Consider the following 19,269-nt stretch of genomic DNA (forward strand, 5'->3'; position numbering starts at 1 on the left):
AGCCCTGAGGCTCCCTTTCGTAATGATTGGGAGCCTTGGGGCTCCTGAGACGAAGAATGGCTTCGCCGAATCTTTGATCAGCAGAGGCCAAATGAAAAGGCCTCTGCTGATGGATTCTCAGGAGCCCTGAGGCTCCCTTTCGTAATGATTGGGAGCCTTGGGGCTCCTGAGACGAAGAATGGCTTCGCCGAATCTTTGATCAGCAGAGGCCAAATGAAAAGGCCTCTGCTGATGGATTCTCAGGAGCCCTGAGGCTCCCTTTCGTAATGATTGGGAGCCTTAGGGCTCCTGCAGCAGAGTATCGCTCCGCTCCATTAATTTTTTTTAAAAAAAGTGCCGTGTGGCAAATTTGTCCTGTTCCCTATGGCATTCTTAAATTATAGTTACATGTTATTTCACAATCATTATCATTAAAAAATTCAATTATTCAAGTTGTTTTGTCCCGACGGTTTTTACGGTTATAAAAATGGTTGCGAACTCAATCCATCAGCAAAATGTCGGTTGGGGTGCCCTTCTTGGCCTCCTGAGTACTCACCAAGATACCCCCAGCTCCCGCAAAACACCTCCCTTAGGTGAGCATTAACTGATGACATGAGTTAACAATTCTACAAAATCATCAAGCATGAAGGTTTATGATTTATAAATCAAAATCTCAGAAACTGCTTGACTTTGCAAGTTGCTGTCTTTACCGGTTACTCTGCTGCAATCTCTTTTCTGATTGCAGGCAAAGTTCTGCATCCTGAGGACTTTGCCTTGCAGATATGCTTGTAATCACTACGTGAGCAACTTGGTGTTGCAAGTTGCTGTCTTTACCGGTTAGCTTTTTTTGAAGTTTCTTCGCATCTTATATAAGCTCTAGATGATAAACCGAACAATGACACATGCAGACCAACAAGAGTGCACAATGCACTCTTGTCAGTCAAAGTTTTGCAATAGTATTCTGATTGCAATAAATTGTTTCATTCTGGGAGACATGCACAGGCAATGTCTCCCGGAATGACACATGCAGACCAACAAGAGTGCACAATGCACTCTTGTCAGTCAAAGTTTGCATTCAGTTATGATGCAATATTGCCATTCTGGGAGACATGCACAGGCAATGTCTCCCGGAATGACACATGCAGACCAACAAGAGTGAACAATCCGCTTTCTCCTTTGTAATCCAACATTCTAATCACATCTACATTAATAAATTGTTATAAAATACTAATCAAAGATCCAATACAATTCTACTATCTTATACACACATTACCAATGTTAACACCTCTTATAACTTAAATTATTTCATAAAATTTGTTTTTATATCTTATTATTTTCTCATAATGCTTCTAATACATCTCTAATTTCTTACATTCAAACACCAATATCGTCATACTATCATAAGCACTTAATTTTTTCAAATTTTAGACTTAAATTTGAGCTACATTTTCATCATCATTTTTAGCCTTAAGCTTCTATAAGGTTATAATACATTATCGTAATATTCTAATATTTATGATTCTTACTACTCAATTCAATATAATCATATAAGTCACTCATAATCAGGAGCATAATTTAAAAATCTATAGCTCATATTTTGACAATTATATATATAGATGATGCATATTGCAATTCCGGTTTCAACACGATCAAATGTCAAACCATGATAAAATATATATCAATTTACAAAATATCGATTAACATTAGAATCCATATCTAATTCCATCAATGCACAAGTTGTAAATGCTTAATTCATCTTTGAGAAACGTGAATAGCACAATTTTATAAGATTATTTGTTGAATATTTAAAATATAAGCCAAATCGAATCTGCTGTATATTACTTTAGTTTATAATTGAATGTTAAATGTGCTCAGATAAATATTTGAGTCAGATATCGCATTTTCAAATTTCAAATTTATCTCATGAAGTTAGAATTCATTTGATCATACAACATCATATTAGTCAAACTAGAGTTCAATCGCGATTCCAAAATGGAACAATTGCTTGTTTTATCAAAATGTTAAAATATTAATCTAAAAAACTTAATATCTAACCAAAACATTCTAGAAATATCATATACAGGTATATGCAATCTAAATGCACACGAAATACTGAAAATTAAAAAGAATATCTATGAGATTATTAAATCTTATGCATTTCAATGAAGAGTCGATAATTATCATCTCTATAGGTTATATATCAACATATGAGTTTTTGGATTGACCACTACTATACTAATGTGATCAAATTAATCTGATTTCTTGAATTTTCATTTGAAGCATTCACAGTAGTAGGAGTACCTTCATATATTAACATATTAAAAAATTGCGCCCAGATTCGCAGTTTAATCATGATTTTAAGATTGCATTAGATTTCGAAATGCAGAAAAAAATCACTTTAGATTCCCTTCAAACTCTAAGCATAAGCATGTCTCTATATGAGGAAACTATTTGAGCTATTCATTTGGCGGCCCAAAAACTCATGTTGCCTGAGCGCAGAAAATACCAATTTTTGGACCCTGGGTAGGGTCATGCATGTTTTCTAAATGTTGGAAAAGTAGGGTATTGTACCGTTACTTGAGCCTTCGTAAAAATCAAACCCTACATATTTGTGAATTATCTGTCGATTAAAAAAAGTTCGTAATTACTCATATAAATAATCTTTTTGAAATATCATAAATCAATAATTTGGATAAAAAATCGTATAATAATAGTTCATTGTATTGTAATAAAATGTCCAAAAATTGATTATATTTGAAAAGCATATATATATAAATTTATTTAACAAGAAATTGAAAAATTCTTTTGGAGAACTGGGTATACCTTACTAGCAAGGTCTAAGATATTATCTTGGTTGACGATAAGTCTCATGATTTTTTCAGTATCTACAAGAGCAGCAAACATGTAGAGGCAGGACTTATCACTTTTGTTGAGCTTCAAGAGAATCTTGAGCTTTGTCCAACCAAAGAACATCCACTTCGCCAATCTCTCTTTGGAAAGCATTCCGAGGATATAAGCAACAACTCTCACTCCTTGATCTTCGATTGTGAGGTAAGCCATATCTTCTGTGATAAAGTTATCAATCTGGTTCCAGATTTTGTCGAGCGGAATCCTCGAAGGATTGATATAATTCATGATATTCTCAATAATGAGGTAAAATGGATTTTCGGTATCCATTGGTGCATCCAAGTATGTAAATGGTGATGAAGCAAACTGATCTGTAGCGTCTTGAAGGCAAATCGCGAAAGAATGTTCGTAATAAATTTTTGGAGGACTTGGATTGAAGATTGGAGTTAACTGAGGACATTGTATCGATGAGAGTTGGGTACAGAAGCCTGGAATGCGAATCAATGAATCAGCTCTGTAATTTTCGCGCTTAAATTTGATTTCGGGTTCTAAAGCGAGAATGAAGTACTTGAAGAGCATTTTGTTAGTCATTTCGACTATGAAGTAGCAAGCCTCGTTGAAATCGTTGAAAGGCCTTGCAAGTAATGTTTGTCTGACATCTCCAATCTGGAATGGAATATTGCAAAGAGCTTCGTAGAGTTTTGGAATATTCTTGCATCCATGTAATAATGCTGTAGCCATATATGATGGGAAATCATGAGGTTTAGCTGTAACTAAGGATGTAAAGAAATAATTGTCGATATTCGTATAAGTCTTGGGGACCTGGATCGAAGATTGCTTGTTCATTCTCATACCTGCTTTCTGGAGATGCAAGATGACTTCAGGAAGCGTTTTTTGAGTTGCGAGAGATTTTTGCTGGTAAGAAGACATTGGAGAGTTTGGTTTGAAAAGATTTGAAAGGTTTTCGTTTTCTTTGATGACTGGTCCTTGATCTTCATCAAGAGGAACTTTAATTTCGTCGATAGATTTGACTGGCTGGTTTTGAGGGGTATTTGATGGAGTTTCCGGCTTTTCTGTAAGGTACTTCTCCTGTGTGGCTTTTGCCGCTTGGTAGTCTGGATCTTCCGTAACTTTTGATAAACGCATTTCCATCTCTCTATCAAAGTCATAGCCACGTAATGGAGAAATAGGAATTCCTTTTTCGGTGCTTGTACTTGGTGGTTGTGCGTTAGTTCCGTTGTAATACTCAACAGGAGTAACATCATACAAAGCTCTAAAGCCTGCTCTCTTTGTATGCTTCATTGCTGACTTATTCTTCTTTTCCCATGACATAAGAGAGTCGAATTGTCTCTGAAGAATTGTTTTTTGACCTGAATTCTTCTTCTTATTTTCGTCGAAATACTTATGAGGCCTTCTTGAGTTAGCAAGCACCATTATCTCGCATAATTGACTCATGTCGCTGCAAATGAATGAGAATATATCGTACTTTTCTTTTGCAATAATCAATTCAAGCGGATCTATAGGTGTTGAGTAGCAAATCAGATCAGAAGAGTAATAATACTTCTGGAGGATCTGTCCTTGATCTGTTTGTACCTCAAAATTATCCTCGTAAAAAACAATTTTTGCCTGAACTAAATCTTGCCTTCCAATGAATTCTACATTAAAGATGGCTTGTTTGGGTTCAAACAATTCAAACGATGTCATAGCTGTGGATATGGCAAAATAAAATTGTTCGGTTTCTTGTTCAAGATTTGATTTTAAGTGGTATTTCTTTGGAATCGCAGCGTATTTCGAGTTAAGGATGATTGTGAAATGCTTGGAACGCTTTTTGAATTCAACAGTATAATGTGACAGGAAAAGAGTTAGTGCATTTTCGCCTTCTTTTGCTTCGATACACAAAACGCAACCTGCAATGATACAATTACGCTTCACTGAATGGTTATCATTAATTGCAACAGCAAAAACAATTCCTATTTTGCTCTCAAGGTATTCAGTAAGATTCATTTATTGTAAAATTTTTTATATAAAATTTATTTGATCGGTTTCTCAGAAATGATAAATGCAGTTTTGTGGCTTTAATGAAATATAATTAAGAGAATTATACCCATAATACAGAGATTGAATTAACGTAGGCAATTTTTTAATCGTTGATTTGAGGAAACTATAGGAGATTGATTGAAAATACATGAATATATTAAAATAAGACTTTTCATAATTAATATCTGAAACGTTTTATTTTAAAATTATGATTTATTAAAATCACACTTGAAAATAGTCAATAATTATTTAATTAATAACTCTTTATCATTTGAAAGGACGATGACTTTTTGTATGAACATTTAAGGGTGCACACGAGAGGATCATGTAAACTTCAGAATTTAAAACCTTATTTTAGGCATTATCTTGGCTAGCTAAGGTAGTCAAAAAATTTAAGTAGTGAGGCTCTCAAAAATTGAACCGTACTCCATACAAAATTCGTGTACCCTCACTACTTAGATTTTGTGGCCTTCAATTGAGAGGTTAGTTTTGATAGAGCACGTTATAAAATTAAAAGGGAAAAATAAATAAAATTTAAACATTTAATTATATATAATGTAAGGAGTGTAATTCCAAATTTTCTAAAAACTATTCAAATTTGAGCATTTTTTTGGAAATAGTAAATCTAATATGTACATCTAATAACAACATGATTCATCACCTTTTCAAGCTCTGCAGTCAATTTTTTGAAATTTGATTGAAATAAATGTAGCAAAAATTACATTTCATTAGGGAATATATGAGTTTCTCTGGAAACAGGCTGATAAATTTTAAATTTTGTCCAATCAACATGAATGCATTGAGAAATTTGGATTGATTTTCTGGTAGAATCTGGAACAATTCAACCATGTATAAATGGATCATGTAATCATCATGAAATGTTAGTGTTAGAGTTCAAAAGAAACAGAATGAGTGGAAATCAAACACAATCTGAATAATTTTAAACGTATACAATCTTTAAGTTTGTATTTTGAATTCTACATATATGATTGTGTAATTCGTTCTTTCAAATGTTCGGATTCAGGCATATTTTGATAAAATTCATTCCCAAAAACGTCAATTAACAATTAAATTTAGTGTATTTTAAATATATATACGTATTATATTTTATAAATTATATTAAATTCGCAAAATTTTAAGTTTTAAACAAAAAGAAAAAATGTTCAAAATATGAAATTATGCATAGGATATTACAATTTACAAGTTAGCAATTTTTTTGAATTGCTTTCAATTTTCAAATTGAAATTTTTAAGATTTTTTTCTGAAATAATAAGCAAGAATATCAACCTAAATAATATTAAATTCCATGCGTTAATTTCCCCTCAAAAGTCATTGACCGCCTCTCAATCTAGATTTTGTGAGTACTTTATTTAGGCTCGAAAAGCAAAAAATATCAAAAAATACAACTTGACTCCATTATGACCCTTTCATGGAGGTAGTTTTTATCCGCTAGTATTTTCCCTTTGAATCTCTTTCCAATTCGAAATCAAATTCAAAACTCAGTAGAAGAAAGGAAGAATCGACTTACTACGGTTGTAATACGAATAAATACATATATTTAATTATTTTTATTTACATAATAATTGTTTGAAGCTCATATTCCAACAAATTTTTAAATAAAAACATTAAAATGTTGAAAATGTTCATATATTTTAATAGGGTTTTGGCACTTTATTGAGGAATTACTACATACATAGTCGAACTGAACTTGATATTTTGAAATTTAAATTATTTATCAAAATTAAAATTTAACTTGAAATTTATAATTATTTAGTCATATTTTGCATAATTCTAAGTAGATTTTGTAAAAAATCAAGAAAGAAAAATTTTAACGTGCTTTATTTTTTCTTTTTTATAATAATACATATTATTATATAATTAACATATTCATAATGTTTCACCCTTTCAAAAATATAATCCTCCTCCTCTCAAATAAACGTACATACGGGTGGCCTCTTTTTTCAAAAAATTAAAATTTGAAATTTTGGGCTCAAATATTAGAGATTTTTTCAACCTTCAACGATATATGTTGTCTATATCAGACCTCCTTTCTTTTTGATACTTAACATTGTTCCTAAATCTTAGCCGTTAAGGCTGTTCTGAAAATATTTTTTTTCGAAAAAATTCGAAAAAAATTCTTAAAATTCAAAAATCCCTTAATTCCTGAGGATTTTGGAAAAAAGTTTTTACATGAACATGTGTATATTATATGAAGTATTGTTACATATTAAGTTCTGTCAAAATGTAAGCTATTGAATTTTTTGAGAGGGAAATAATCATCGAGGAAGTAAAAAGTGACGCTTTAGGAAATATTATTAGAAATATGATAATAAATATATTTGGAAAAAATAAGTTTTTTTCAAAAATTGAAATGCTCATAGAATATTTTGAAATATCTAGGGAATTGAATTCGGTAATATATACTAAACTGGATTTTTAAATTTCAAGGAAAAATAGCTTTTGTGAATACTTTTGAGAACTCTTCTCAAAGATCATGATTCAAATATATTAAGGAGCCAAAATATTAGAGAAGAGTTCACAATCAAAATTTTCTCACTTTTCTTCCAAATTGACATCCTTACTCACCACTTTCAAGTTTTTCATACATATATCTTACCCATTCATTTGGAATACGAGGTCTCGAGTTTTCGTTCATTTTTTTTACTTTACAAAACTGTTTATTTTTCAGAATTTTTAAATTTGAAAAAATCCATTCTATATCTGATAAATAATATATTATTTTTCAATCAAAATATTTTGATTATCATCTCAAAAGTGTTCTCAAAACCTAGTTTTTCTTATTTTGGATAATCTTAATATTTATATTATTATAAACTAATTGAACACCATATGTTTTTGTATACTTTTACAAAAAAATTAATAGATTTGTGGTACTTCCCCCGACGATAGAATTGAATAGCTTACATTTTGACAGAACTTAATATGGAACAGTATATTGATAAGGTAAAAATCAAATTTTATTGCATATTCATCGAGAAAATAAACTAACGAATCCCTCAAAATTTAGAGGGTAATCCTCCTCCTCTCAAATAAACGTACATACAGGTGCACCCTTAACGATTCATTATATCAAATATTGAATTGTTCTTTTTTATTTAAATGAAATAGTTATCAAATTTTCATAGTCAACACAATGATATTATTAAAAATACAATTTTGCAAATTACCTCAGACTTTTCAGAGGATTGAGTGGCAACTCAATCCTCTGAAATAGTCTGTGGTAATTTTTAGTCTCTGTTGTAAACAGAAATTCATCAAAAGTGACACCTCAGAAAAGCTAAAATATTGAATTTTTGGAACTTTTGATAGAGCACGTTTTTAAATATTAATTAAAGTAAATGTATATTATGTAAAGATTCTTTTTAATAAAAAATAAAATTTTGAAGAAGAACACAAAATCTTCTGAAAAATAGTATCACATAAACTCATATTATTTTCTAATATATAACTATTTTATATAAAAATCAAATTCAATGATCTTAAAAGCGAAGGATAAACCTCAAAATTTACGAATATAATGAGTGGGAATATAATGCTTATCTATCATAAAACCATATGAAATATCAATTTTTGCTTTACGCCTAATTTTTGACGACAATTAGCAAAAAATGTTAAATGTTAACACTCAGTCCATTTGAATATGAAAAATAAAATTGATTTTGATTAAATGTTTTTATTTATCATGCAATTCTTCTTGCGACCAAAGATTTGAATAAAAGTTCAAAAAATAAGATAGCTTAAAAAATAATGTACGGTAGTGTTTACTAATAGATGAATAGTATATAAATTCTATTAAAATGGATTTGATCCAAAAAAATATAAAATCAAAAATAATTGTTATAATTTAAATGAAGAAGTAATTTAAAACGATTTTATTTATGATCAAATTTTATATATTTTTTTGGATCAAATCCATTTTAATAGAATTTATATACTATTCATCTATTAGTAAACACTACCGTATATTATTTTTTAAGCTATCTTATTTTTTGAACTTTTATTCAAATCTTTGGTCGCAAGAAGAATTGCATGATAAATAAAAACATTTAATCAAAGTCAATTTTATTTTTCATATTCAAATGGACTGAGTGTTAACATTTAACATTTTTTGCTAATTGTCGTCAAAAATTAGGCGTAAAGCAAAAATTGATATTTCATATGGTTTTATGATAGATAAGCATTATATTCCCACTCATTATATTCGTAAATTTTGAGGTTTATCCTTCGCTTTTAAGATCATTGAATTTGATTTTTATATAAAATAGTTATATATTAGAAAATAATATGAGTTTATGTGATATTATTTTTCAGAAGATTTCATTCTATATGCCTATGAAAAGTACTCTCAAAACTAACTTTTTCCTAATTATAATTAAATCTAGAATATTGTATTATGCTTAGTATTATTTCATTTTTCTCATTCAATTTAGAATTTACAAATGTCAAAAAATTGAGAGCTGTCACTTTTGATGAATTTCTGTTTATTACACGACATCAGTCAGATAATGCGAATATTGTAAAATTATGAAATTGCAATTTCCTCAAAATGCTGTTGTTATTGGGAAAAAATGTTTGTCTATTATAACTAAAGCATTCTAACATCCTCTTATTCGACGTTATAAGCTTCAATTTCTCTATTTTTACCAAATTGATTTAATTCAACCTCATAGATTCATTACTCGAGATTTGACTTATCTGATAAGCCAGATTTTATCGTCATGTGGGAAAAAACAGATTCGAAAAGCAAAATAATTTTTTATATATAAAATAGCTAAGAAAATGCCAAAATACCATCACCAGTTAAGCAATGTAAGGTCTTGATTTATCGATTATGTAACGTTATTCCAGAGCTTTAATTATGAATGGATTTCTAATTTATTGTATTTTTCAAAGGAAAAAAAAAGAATGGCACTTTTTAATTTCATCTCTCAATGCAAGAATATTATCTTGGGAATGATTCACAGTACGTTACAAATTTACATGAAATCGGTCATGGTACATTTTCAATTGTTTATCAAGGAAAACTAAAAGATTCAGGCCAAGGAATCGCAATAAAAAAAATTACCGCCGATATTACTGAAGAAATCTTTCGTCGAGAAATTAATAACATGTGCAGTTCAGATCATCCTAATATAGTAAAAATATACGATGCATTTCTTCAAGACAAATTTCCTTATATAATTTTGCAATACTGCGCTAATGGAACATTATCGCAAAGATTAGAAACATTAGATAATTATTCTGATGACGATGCTAGACTTATTCTAAAGAGTGTTTTAGAAGCGGTTTCTTATTTACATAGCCATCATATTATTCACAGAGATATTAAAGCGGAAAATATATACTTTGATGAAAATGATAATGTCCTCTTAGGTGACTTCGGTTCTTCAAAGTTTATTGCTAATGATACTGCACAATCTTTAGTCGGAACGATGGACTACATAGCACCTGAAGTTATTGAAAGCAATATATCAGGAACAAATTATAATGAAAAAGCTGATATTTGGAGTATCGGAATCCTGACATTTTACCTAATCGAAAAACATTTTCCTTTCCAAGTAAGTAATTACAGAGTAAGCCCTGATATGACCGATGGATCGTATAAAAATGAATTTTATCTCTCACATTCTGATAAAATACTAGATTTCATTGATAAATGCCTACAACCTAATCCTGATGATAGGCCAGATGCAGCTGAATTACTTAAACATCCGTATATTACTGGATAAAACTTCAATGTTGAATAAATTATGTTTTATTATCTTTGATAAAAAAAATTCTTTTATTAACTAATTTAATCAATGTGCGAAAGTATCTTCGAAAGGACAAATTTATGCATACATCAATATTCACATTAAAAAATGAGATTGAATATTTAATTGGTCGTTTTGCCCATTTCCAATGGTTTGCATTAGTATAAGTATAAAAAATTGTAGCAAATGAGTAATTTTGGCCTGGAATAAAACTATTCATTCCAATAACACAATTCAAGCCCAAATATACTAACCGAGAGAACAAAAGTAATACCAATGAGACACATTTAGGATTTGTGATGAAATTAATTCGATTTGATGAAAAATAGATAATTATATAGTCCTACATAACAAATTTTACAAAAAAAAATAGAAAATATCATGGAAACATATAATGAACCATGGTAAAATAGATCAAAAGTCGTCTCGTGAGAGTTTTTCGATTTCATCTCTCAATTCTTGAATCTCTTGTTTTAATGATTCGGTTTCAATTAAGTATTTTTTAGCAGAATTCTTGATCGATGATTCTAGAGCTGTAATTAGATTGATGATGTCTAATTCTTCTCCTGTATGGTTATTATAAGGCATTAATTTAAAACTAAATACGCCCTTATATCTAGCTTGATATAATTTAATCAAATAATCGACGGATTTGATGAGTTTTTCTTGAGGATTTTGGGTATTCTTCTTTATGCCCATCTCTCGTAAAAATTCAGGATCAACGACTCTATCTTGAAATTGCTGGCTATTCTTGCAATATTCCTCTATTACTTTTATTTGTTGGTCCATAAATTGGATATCAGGATATTTATTGTAAACTTCTTGAAGAACAACTCCTTTTTCTTGATGTTTCTCTAATTGACTGTTTAAATATTTAAAAGCCTTTTTTGACTTCTTATTAAGTTGACTTAATTCATCTTCTAATGCTTGGATTCTTGAATTGTATATGGCATTGGTTTCTTCTGTTGCTCGGAGCTGATCTTCTATGTGCTCAAGGTTTCCAGCTACCTCTATCTTCTGTAATTTGACATCTTCTAGTGGTGCTGGTGGAGGAGATCCTTGCATTAAACGAACTTTATGCTGAATAAAATCTAAAAAAATTTTGAAATCAATTTTTTATTTCTAAATTTCTTATATTTTCAGAGTGTTTTTTGATTTTTGAAAAAATTTTAGTAAAAATCAAATATTTTAGAATTGTAGTATTAATGTATTTTGGAAATAAAATCATTGTACATTACATTTGAACTCAAATAACAATTTTCAAAAAAATATATTTTGCAATACAGTTTTTTTTGCATTGTTTATTGGAAAAAATCAAGAAGTAGTTGTAGAACTATCAAGATTAAGTAAAATTACATATATATAATATTTATCAAAAAAAATTATTGCGCAGCAAATTTAGATGGACCTCTTCTACTGAATTCTCCAAACAAATTAATCTTTGCATGAGTATTTGCAATGTCAGGTATAGCAAAAAGCCTAGTCTGTTTCTGGGATGGATTTTCCTGTTCTGGAACTGGAATTTGTGGTTTATTTTGTGTAGCATTCGATGTAACAGTAGGTTTCTGAGCATTGGCTTGAGGGTTTTCTGGAGGTGTACTAATCTCATTACCATCGATTAGATTTCCTTCTTTATCCGCCTTAATTTCTCCCCATGTCATTTGAGTCGAGCTACTAAAGACAGGCTGCTTTGGTTTCTTGACGGCAGCAGGTTGTTCTACATGTTTCGCTTCAAAACGAGGTTTGTGTTGATAAGGTCTGTCTAAATTGTTGCGAGGTTTTTGCTCGAAGTTCTTGTGATCATGTGCTGGTTCTTTGGACTTGTTTTTTGATTTAAATTTCGTATATTCATCGTTATTAATTAATCTATCGATAACTCGATCTGCAGATCCAAGTTCCTTGAAAAGTTCAGTAACTATAAGTGGATCAGCATCTGGAAACATTGAGCATATATTATTTATCTCAGTAGAACTCATTTTTTTTATATCTGTCAAATTTAATTCCAATTTCATATCACATGTCATTAATTGTTTTGGAAAACTACAAAGAAAACACTAGGAACTCATTCATCATAATGAAGATGAAATCATTTTAGAACGGATGAGTTAATTTACCAATATTCTCCATTATTTGATTTCGAAATGCAAAATTTGAATCAAAATTAAAGTTATTATAAAAGAATCAATTATGGAAAGTATCACAAATCAACTATATCTAAGAAATAAAGATGAATATTGATATAATGATCATTTACAATCTATTTATAAAAAAAAATTATTGATTCATTGTTCTTTCCATATTTCTTAAATAAGCACTAACAACAGCTGACATTTCAATAGACTTGTTGATATTTTCGTTTGAAATCTGTTCTCCTGTGACTGGATGAGTATGAGATTTCTTCATCCATTCATTAAGGCATCCGCTGCAGAAGAAGAATCCAAGACTTTCAACAGGGTCGAATAAGAGATCTCTGCAGATCGCGCATTGTAATTGTGTTGGAATTTCAAAATCAAGTGGAATTTCTGGACGTTCTTTATGTTTATTTGTCATTTTAATGACAAAGTCTAAGAAACTTTCTTGAAGATAGTTCCAGGCACTTGGAATTCCGTAAATTCCAATTCTTTGTACTAAATATGTTGAAGCGTAGGCTAATGGGAAGCAGTAAACCATGTACGGAAGGAATGGAAGCTTTTTGGAAATGAATCTTGCAACAAATGTTGAACAAGCGTGGATTCCTGCAATTGCTAAGGTAGAAGTAGCAAAATCTACAAGAGATGTTGTATGGAAACCATGAGCGCATCTGAGAACTAAGACTTGATAGCCAGAATAGATCGTTGCGCAAGTAAATGGAACCAAACTTGGTTTAACACCAAGACTGAGAGTAACATCATTTATTCTATGAACAAAATTGAATTGAGTCAAAAGGTTCATTGTAAGTGTTCTGTATGTTTCTTCTAATTCATCACTAACTAAATTGTAGAAAAATAAGCCAGATGACAAAGCTTCACTCCAAAATGAAGGTGTCTTCATTGGACCGATGATGTTTACCAAGAATATATGTGTATCGCAGACTGTTTGGAAGAAAGATGATCCAAATGTTTTGAATTTTTTCTTTCTGAGCTTGTTAGTGCTATTTCTTGCACTGTCACAGATCTCATTCGCAATTTTCTCCAAAGCTTGTTGGTCTTTATTGAAATAGATCTTTGTAAAAGTTGATAACATTTATGTTTGATTATATAAAAAAAATTTTTTTTTCCAGAACATAATCTCATCAATCATTCTCATTCTTGCTTTATGCTCAGACCAAACATCTTATTTTCAAGTTATATGACCCATCCTTGAAAGAATGTCTCGTTTAAAGTTCTTTTAATAATTCAATTGACTCATTTCATTCTTATTATCAAGATTGATCAATCTTAATATAAAGAATTTGATATACACATCAAATGTAGCTCAAATACTTTCAAAAAGACAATCAAATTTCAGTTAATATGAATCAGAATATTAAATTTCATGATGAATTGCAATGCTAAGTTAAATCAAACATATTTGAGGCAAATATCATTGATGTAAGTTTATAATATATATATTTTTACAGCACAAAAAATAATAGATATTTATTTGTCTGGAATTAACGATTCAAGGAAGTCAAGACTCTTCTGATCGGTTTGCAAACACCATTCAGGAATAGGAGACACAATTGAAGCGGTAAATCCAAGTTTAATTGCTTCTTGGGCTGCTTTTTCGTCTTGAGGGTTATCTGCGTAGACTCCTGATATAGTTGTACATACCTTTGCGTTCTGTTCGCCTCTTACATCAGGTGCCATCGATATCATTCGTGGAGGTAACGAACAAAGTGTCATTTGGCTAATTAATTTAAGGTGAGGCTGTTCACTGGACAGTCCGTAGTACTTCAATGAACAGCATGTAGACGTAAGAAGTGGAATTGCTGGCGAATCATCAGGTAATGACCCAATATAATTTGCAATAACTCTAAACAAAGCAGCAATGACATCATGCGATGGATTTGATAATGTCCTCGTTATCCATAACCATAATAACGCATTTGTGTCAACAGACGACAAAATGGTCGGTATGTCTGACGATAACTTCACTTTTCTATTGAAAATTTTGAGAACCGCTTGGTAATTTTGGGATTTCTCTTTGTATGTTATGAATTTTGCGGTTACTTGTAGGACAATTTCATCGCCACCGTTTGGATGGATGTCTAATACGAATGGCTGTCTCCTTAAACTGATGGAATGGGCATTAAATACTCCGCGATTTTCGAATTGGAATGGGAAAGGGTTCAATTTCCACTCTGCCTTGCCGCTGCTTATTCTGGATCCCATAAGTAGTTGGAAAGAAGGCCTTTCGCGTGTAGCAAATGCAAGCATACTGAGGAAAGTATCAGCATTAAAGAATAATAACCTTCCTGGTAATTGTTTTGCAGAAGAAACACTGTCCTGATTGAATATAGGTGTAAGAATATCGATTGTTATCAATGACATGTAGATATCTTTGAAGGCACTGTCGAGATAAGTTGTTTCTGGCGTAATTCCAATAAAATGTATTGGATTGTATGGTAAATATTCGGAAAGTTTGTAAGCACATGATGCCAATTGTGAGAAATGTGGGCGTGGACATGTAGAAAGCTTTTCAATCGATGAAATTATTGAATTTACTTGGGATGAGTGGAAAATGAATGGAGTAATATCTTCTGGGAATGATTGGAAGTTTACTAATGGTGCTGGTGCATCAACAACTTTGTCTCCTTCTTTGTAAGTACAGATTGGTCCAAAATCACCTTTTTTGTAGTAAGAAATGTGAGGACAAAGAATCGAGAGCTCAGTAACTTGAACGCCGAAGATGATTATGAAGTTTGTATCTTTGAAAGCCTTTAAGAAAGCGATAATTCCTGATCTCATGACTTTAAGATCAACATCATGGAAACCAAGATCTAAGTATAAACAAACAATCGGAATTCCGACATGTTCATCGACTTTAACTTCGATATCTTCAGAATGTGGAAGGAAGTCTTCAATTTTTTCGTTATTCTTAGTTCCACAGAGTGCACATGTCCATGATGATTCATCTCTTTTGCAAAAATTCGAAATATAGCCATTGCATTTGCGGCAACGAGGAATTTGTTCATAAGTCAAATCAATCGTTGGAATATTTGTATTTTCTGCTGGTGAAATGATTGCACTTATTGGTGTTGTTAATCTTTGTCGTAATTTTTCAGTATTTGGTGCTTCAGATAAAGAGAATTGTAACATGAAATGAAAATATTATTTTTACTTGTCAAATTTGTTTTTTTGACAATGTCAAAAATCCATTTCCTTGATAGTTTCATATGCAAACAGATCATTTTAAGTATAACTCATACACCTACACAATAAAACAGGTCTTAAGGACTTATAGTTAGTTACTAACATAAAAGAAAATCAATTTTTTAAATATAATTTACAAAAAAATAGTTAATCATACAAAAACATATAATCAATTAGGCCAAGCTCTTGATCTGGCGCATCACTTCATTAAAGCCTTCAATTAATTTTCGATTTTCTTCTTCCAATCTTTCAACTTCTTCTGTTAGAAGTGTAATTTCAGCATTGAGCTGATGTTCTGTCTGGTAGGCTTCATCAGCAATGATTTCCATTGATGGTTTTCTTGTAATTAAAAATCTTCCATGCCTCTCTGGTTTCTGAGCATGATCTACTTGAACTTCAGGTGTATGTGAGAAGTGGAGGAAAGATGCGAGCTGGTTCGGCTCTATATTTTGTAAAAATTTGTGTTGTAATAATTCGTCAGCCGAAAGCCTTGTAACGGGGTTCTTATCTAAGCATCCAGCAATAAACTCTTTGAACTCAGGAGAGAAATCATCATTCAAAGATGGAGAATCATTATTCATGATTTTAACAACGGCTTCCATAACTTTTATTCCTTCGTATGGATGGTGTCCATTAGCAAGATTAAGCATCAGTAGTCCAAAACTCCAAATATCACTCTTGGATGAATATGTGCCATTATTTAAAATTTCAGGAGCAAGGTAAATCACATCGTTATTCATTGAAATCAACGATTGTCTGATTTTGCCTGTCTGTACGATTGACGTTGAGATGTTAAAATCGGAAAGTTTGATTTCGCCTTTATGATTGAAAAGTACATTTGATGCCTTTAAGTTGCAATGATTTCTGTTATTAGAATGAAAGTAACTAAGACTCTTTAGGACATTATGAGCTATTGCCGCACATAACTTTTCGTTTTTGCAGCCATTCGGGAAGCTCTTATTGATTAAGTCGATGAGAGATCCAGCATCCATAAATTCCTGGATGATCCACATATACTCTCCATCAATAAAAGATCCGTAGTACTCCAAAATGTATGGACAATTGTTTTTGTTCCATGTGGCAAGTACAGCTTGAAGACTTCTTGTGTTAAAAGGAAATTCTATCAAATTAATTTTTTTAACACAAACTCTTTGGCTATTTTCGGTACAAAGAGCTTCGTATACGTTTGAATGAGGGCCAAAACCGACTTCATTTATTAATTTATACTTTTCTTTCTCTAATGGGAATGTCATTATAAAATATTAATAAAAGTGACAATTAACAGTAAACAAAATCAATCAATTGACCATTTCAAAACAATAGGATACATTGAAAAGCAGTATTCGTCATGTATGAGAACTTACCGGTAACGTGGTTCATACTTAAAGATCACTTTTATAATAAAAATACAATAATTTGAACAAATCTTTGAACAAAGCCGTAAAATTATTCATTATTTTAGCTATACGTGCCTTAGCAATGTGAGATATGTAATCGTTGATCTTGAAAAACGGGTATTTCTTTAAGAGTTAGATCAACCCTTTCAAAGATACTATCAAATTTGAATAGTTTACGTCAATTTTTCTCTCAATGGGTTGAAATCAATTATTCTAGTTATCAAATCTCCAATATACTATAATAAATCTAAACAGTATATCACATGAATTCATATGGGCGATTCATGTTTGATTTATAACCTCAATATATTTGAAAATTTCAAAATTCTGATTTTTAACATTGTTTATCATTTAAATATAAAAACATACACGTAAATATTATAATAACAATACAAACATTTATTCTTCTTCTTCACCAATAATAATTTCTTTAATTTTTCCTAAAATAGCATAAATTTGGTCATCCGAGTCATCAACAGAATCTAGCATATCAGGGCCATTATTTCTATTGAACTCTTCGACAACTTTTGCAAACAAATCTGGTTGATCTTTTACAGCAATGAAATAAAGAAGTGCTGTGAGAACAGACTTCGTAATTTCATCATCATCAACAGCCACAGAACTAATTAGAACTTCCATGATCCCGTGATTAAAAAGAATCTCATAAATCGAAGCTTCAGTGTTCAAAATAAGATTGGATACTGCAATAGCTGTTATTCTCTTATGCATAAAACTCTTATCGCAATATGATCTCAAAAGTTCAATCACGTTGTTGTCAATCAAATAAGAAATACAATGCAAATTTGAACACATGACTTGTACAAGTTCTAGAGCAGATTGAGAGAGTTCTTTCTCAGAATGATCAATAATCTCGGCTATTCGCTCTAAATCAATGAATAAATCACAATCTGGATGAACAAATAATTTTGTTAGAATAATTATTGATGATTTTTTGATTTCTGGATTGAGATTCTCAAGAAGATCAGTAACAAACTCAAATATGCATTCATTTGCACCAATTGTTGGTAATAGATCCGGATATTCTGATAAAATTTCAATTAAATGTAATTTTTTCTTAAATTCAATCTGAATCGAAAAAATATTCTCTAAAAATTTGATGACATCGTCAATTTCAAATAATTGTGCGTTTTTTGAAAAAATGTAAAATATTATGTCCAAAATTTTGTTTTGCTGACCAACTGATAGCCTATTATATGCTAATACTTCATGTATTGTCTGTATTGGTATTGATTCAACAAACTGTTGTAAATATTTTTCATCAAATTTGAAACATTCGACTATTAGTGAAGAAACTAGAATGAATAGTTCCACATCACGCAATTGAATAATTGTGATATAATCAGTAAAGAAATCTTGTGTTAAAAAGGATTCTAAAAATTCTCGATTTTTTTGAATAATAAAACTATTAATAAATCGCAGGATTATACTTCTCAATCTATTTGGATCTTCCGTATAGAGAGAATCTGCATGGTTTAAAACATCGGAAATAATATTTGGTATTTCATGATGAAAAAATAATGTTGAATCACACATTTGAAAGCATTGACTATTTGATGTAAATAAAACAATATTTTGCTGAAATAGGTCCATATTTCCTTCTTTATATGCAAGGTTAATTAAATCAAAGTTTTGTACATTATCTCCACGTATCAAAGATTCATTTTCATCACCACATGGCAGATCTGAAGCAATATTATGCAATGATTCATTGAGAATATTCTCTTCTTTGTACTCATCTCCCATTCAATAAATTTTTTTGATAAAATTTCGGTAAATTTTGAGACTGACAATACATATCATTCATAAAAGAGTTTGAATTTGAAAATTTTACGGCGATTGGCTTAGATTTCAACGAAAATTTTCGGAAATTTCAAGCTAAGG

At 30.7% G+C, this 19,269-nt stretch overlaps 8 protein-coding genes across 8 annotated transcripts, besides 6 other annotated features; 1 reads left to right on the plus strand and 7 right to left on the minus strand.

Moving 5' to 3' along the window:
• Positions 1-362: part of a mobile genetic element that runs on past the window's edge.
• A 2,345-nt stretch (positions 363-2,707) lies between these two features.
• Positions 2,708-4,972, minus strand: TVAGG3_0543400 (uncharacterized protein; the record flags this gene model as incomplete). The annotated part of the gene is made up of 1 exon (XM_001580454.2): positions 2,761-4,830. The coding sequence occupies one exon, from the start codon at positions 4,828-4,830 to the stop codon at positions 2,761-2,763; it is 2,070 nt and encodes a 689-aa protein (XP_001580504.1).
• A 1,258-nt stretch (positions 4,973-6,230) lies between these two features.
• Positions 6,231-6,814: a mobile genetic element.
• Positions 6,815-7,080: 266 nt separating this feature from the next.
• Positions 7,081-7,122: a mobile genetic element.
• Positions 7,123-7,773: 651 nt separating this feature from the next.
• Positions 7,774-7,814: a mobile genetic element.
• Positions 7,815-8,119: 305 nt separating this feature from the next.
• Positions 8,120-8,157: a mobile genetic element.
• A 1,177-nt stretch (positions 8,158-9,334) lies between these two features.
• Positions 9,335-9,371: a mobile genetic element.
• A 444-nt stretch (positions 9,372-9,815) lies between these two features.
• On the plus strand, positions 9,816-10,613 carry TVAGG3_0543460 (hippo signaling; the record flags this gene model as incomplete). Its single annotated transcript, XM_001580453.1, has 1 exon — positions 9,816-10,613. One exon carries the CDS (start codon positions 9,816-9,818, stop codon positions 10,611-10,613), a length of 798 nt encoding a protein of 265 aa, XP_001580503.1.
• Positions 10,614-10,976: 363 nt separating this feature from the next.
• On the minus strand, positions 10,977-11,727 carry TVAGG3_0543470 (uncharacterized protein; the record flags this gene model as incomplete). Its single annotated transcript, XM_001580452.1, has 1 exon — positions 11,052-11,702. One exon carries the CDS (start codon positions 11,700-11,702, stop codon positions 11,052-11,054), a length of 651 nt encoding a protein of 216 aa, XP_001580502.1.
• Positions 11,728-11,986: 259 nt separating this feature from the next.
• TVAGG3_0543480 (uncharacterized protein) lies at positions 11,987-12,627 on the minus strand (the record flags this gene model as incomplete). Its single annotated transcript, XM_001580451.1, has 1 exon — positions 12,020-12,613. One exon carries the CDS (start codon positions 12,611-12,613, stop codon positions 12,020-12,022), a length of 594 nt encoding a protein of 197 aa, XP_001580501.1.
• Positions 12,628-12,894: 267 nt separating this feature from the next.
• Positions 12,895-13,863, minus strand: TVAGG3_0543490 (RING/U-box family; the record flags this gene model as incomplete). The annotated part of the gene is made up of 1 exon (XM_001580450.1): positions 12,912-13,859. One exon carries the CDS (start codon positions 13,857-13,859, stop codon positions 12,912-12,914), a length of 948 nt encoding a protein of 315 aa, XP_001580500.1.
• Positions 13,864-14,206: 343 nt separating this feature from the next.
• Positions 14,207-15,930, minus strand: TVAGG3_0543500 (SEC24-related protein family; the record flags this gene model as incomplete). Its single annotated transcript, XM_001580449.1, has 1 exon — positions 14,255-15,916. One exon carries the CDS (start codon positions 15,914-15,916, stop codon positions 14,255-14,257), a length of 1,662 nt encoding a protein of 553 aa, XP_001580499.1.
• Positions 15,931-16,082: 152 nt separating this feature from the next.
• TVAGG3_0543510 (MAP kinase kinase kinase kinase protein) lies at positions 16,083-17,223 on the minus strand (the record flags this gene model as incomplete). The annotated part of the gene is made up of 1 exon (XM_001580448.2): positions 16,144-17,223. The coding sequence occupies one exon, from the start codon at positions 17,221-17,223 to the stop codon at positions 16,144-16,146; it is 1,080 nt and encodes a 359-aa protein (XP_001580498.1).
• A 543-nt stretch (positions 17,224-17,766) lies between these two features.
• Positions 17,767-19,131, minus strand: TVAGG3_0543520 (armadillo (ARM) repeat-containing protein family; the record flags this gene model as incomplete). The annotated part of the gene is made up of 1 exon (XM_001580447.1): positions 17,767-19,131. One exon carries the CDS (start codon positions 19,129-19,131, stop codon positions 17,767-17,769), a length of 1,365 nt encoding a protein of 454 aa, XP_001580497.1.
• Positions 19,132-19,269: the final 138 nt, after the last annotated feature.

Source organism: Trichomonas vaginalis, chromosome II (genome assembly GCF_026262505.1).
Source record: "Trichomonas vaginalis G3 chromosome II, whole genome shotgun sequence".
Lineage (NCBI taxonomy): Eukaryota > Parabasalia > Trichomonadida > Trichomonadidae > Trichomonas > Trichomonas vaginalis.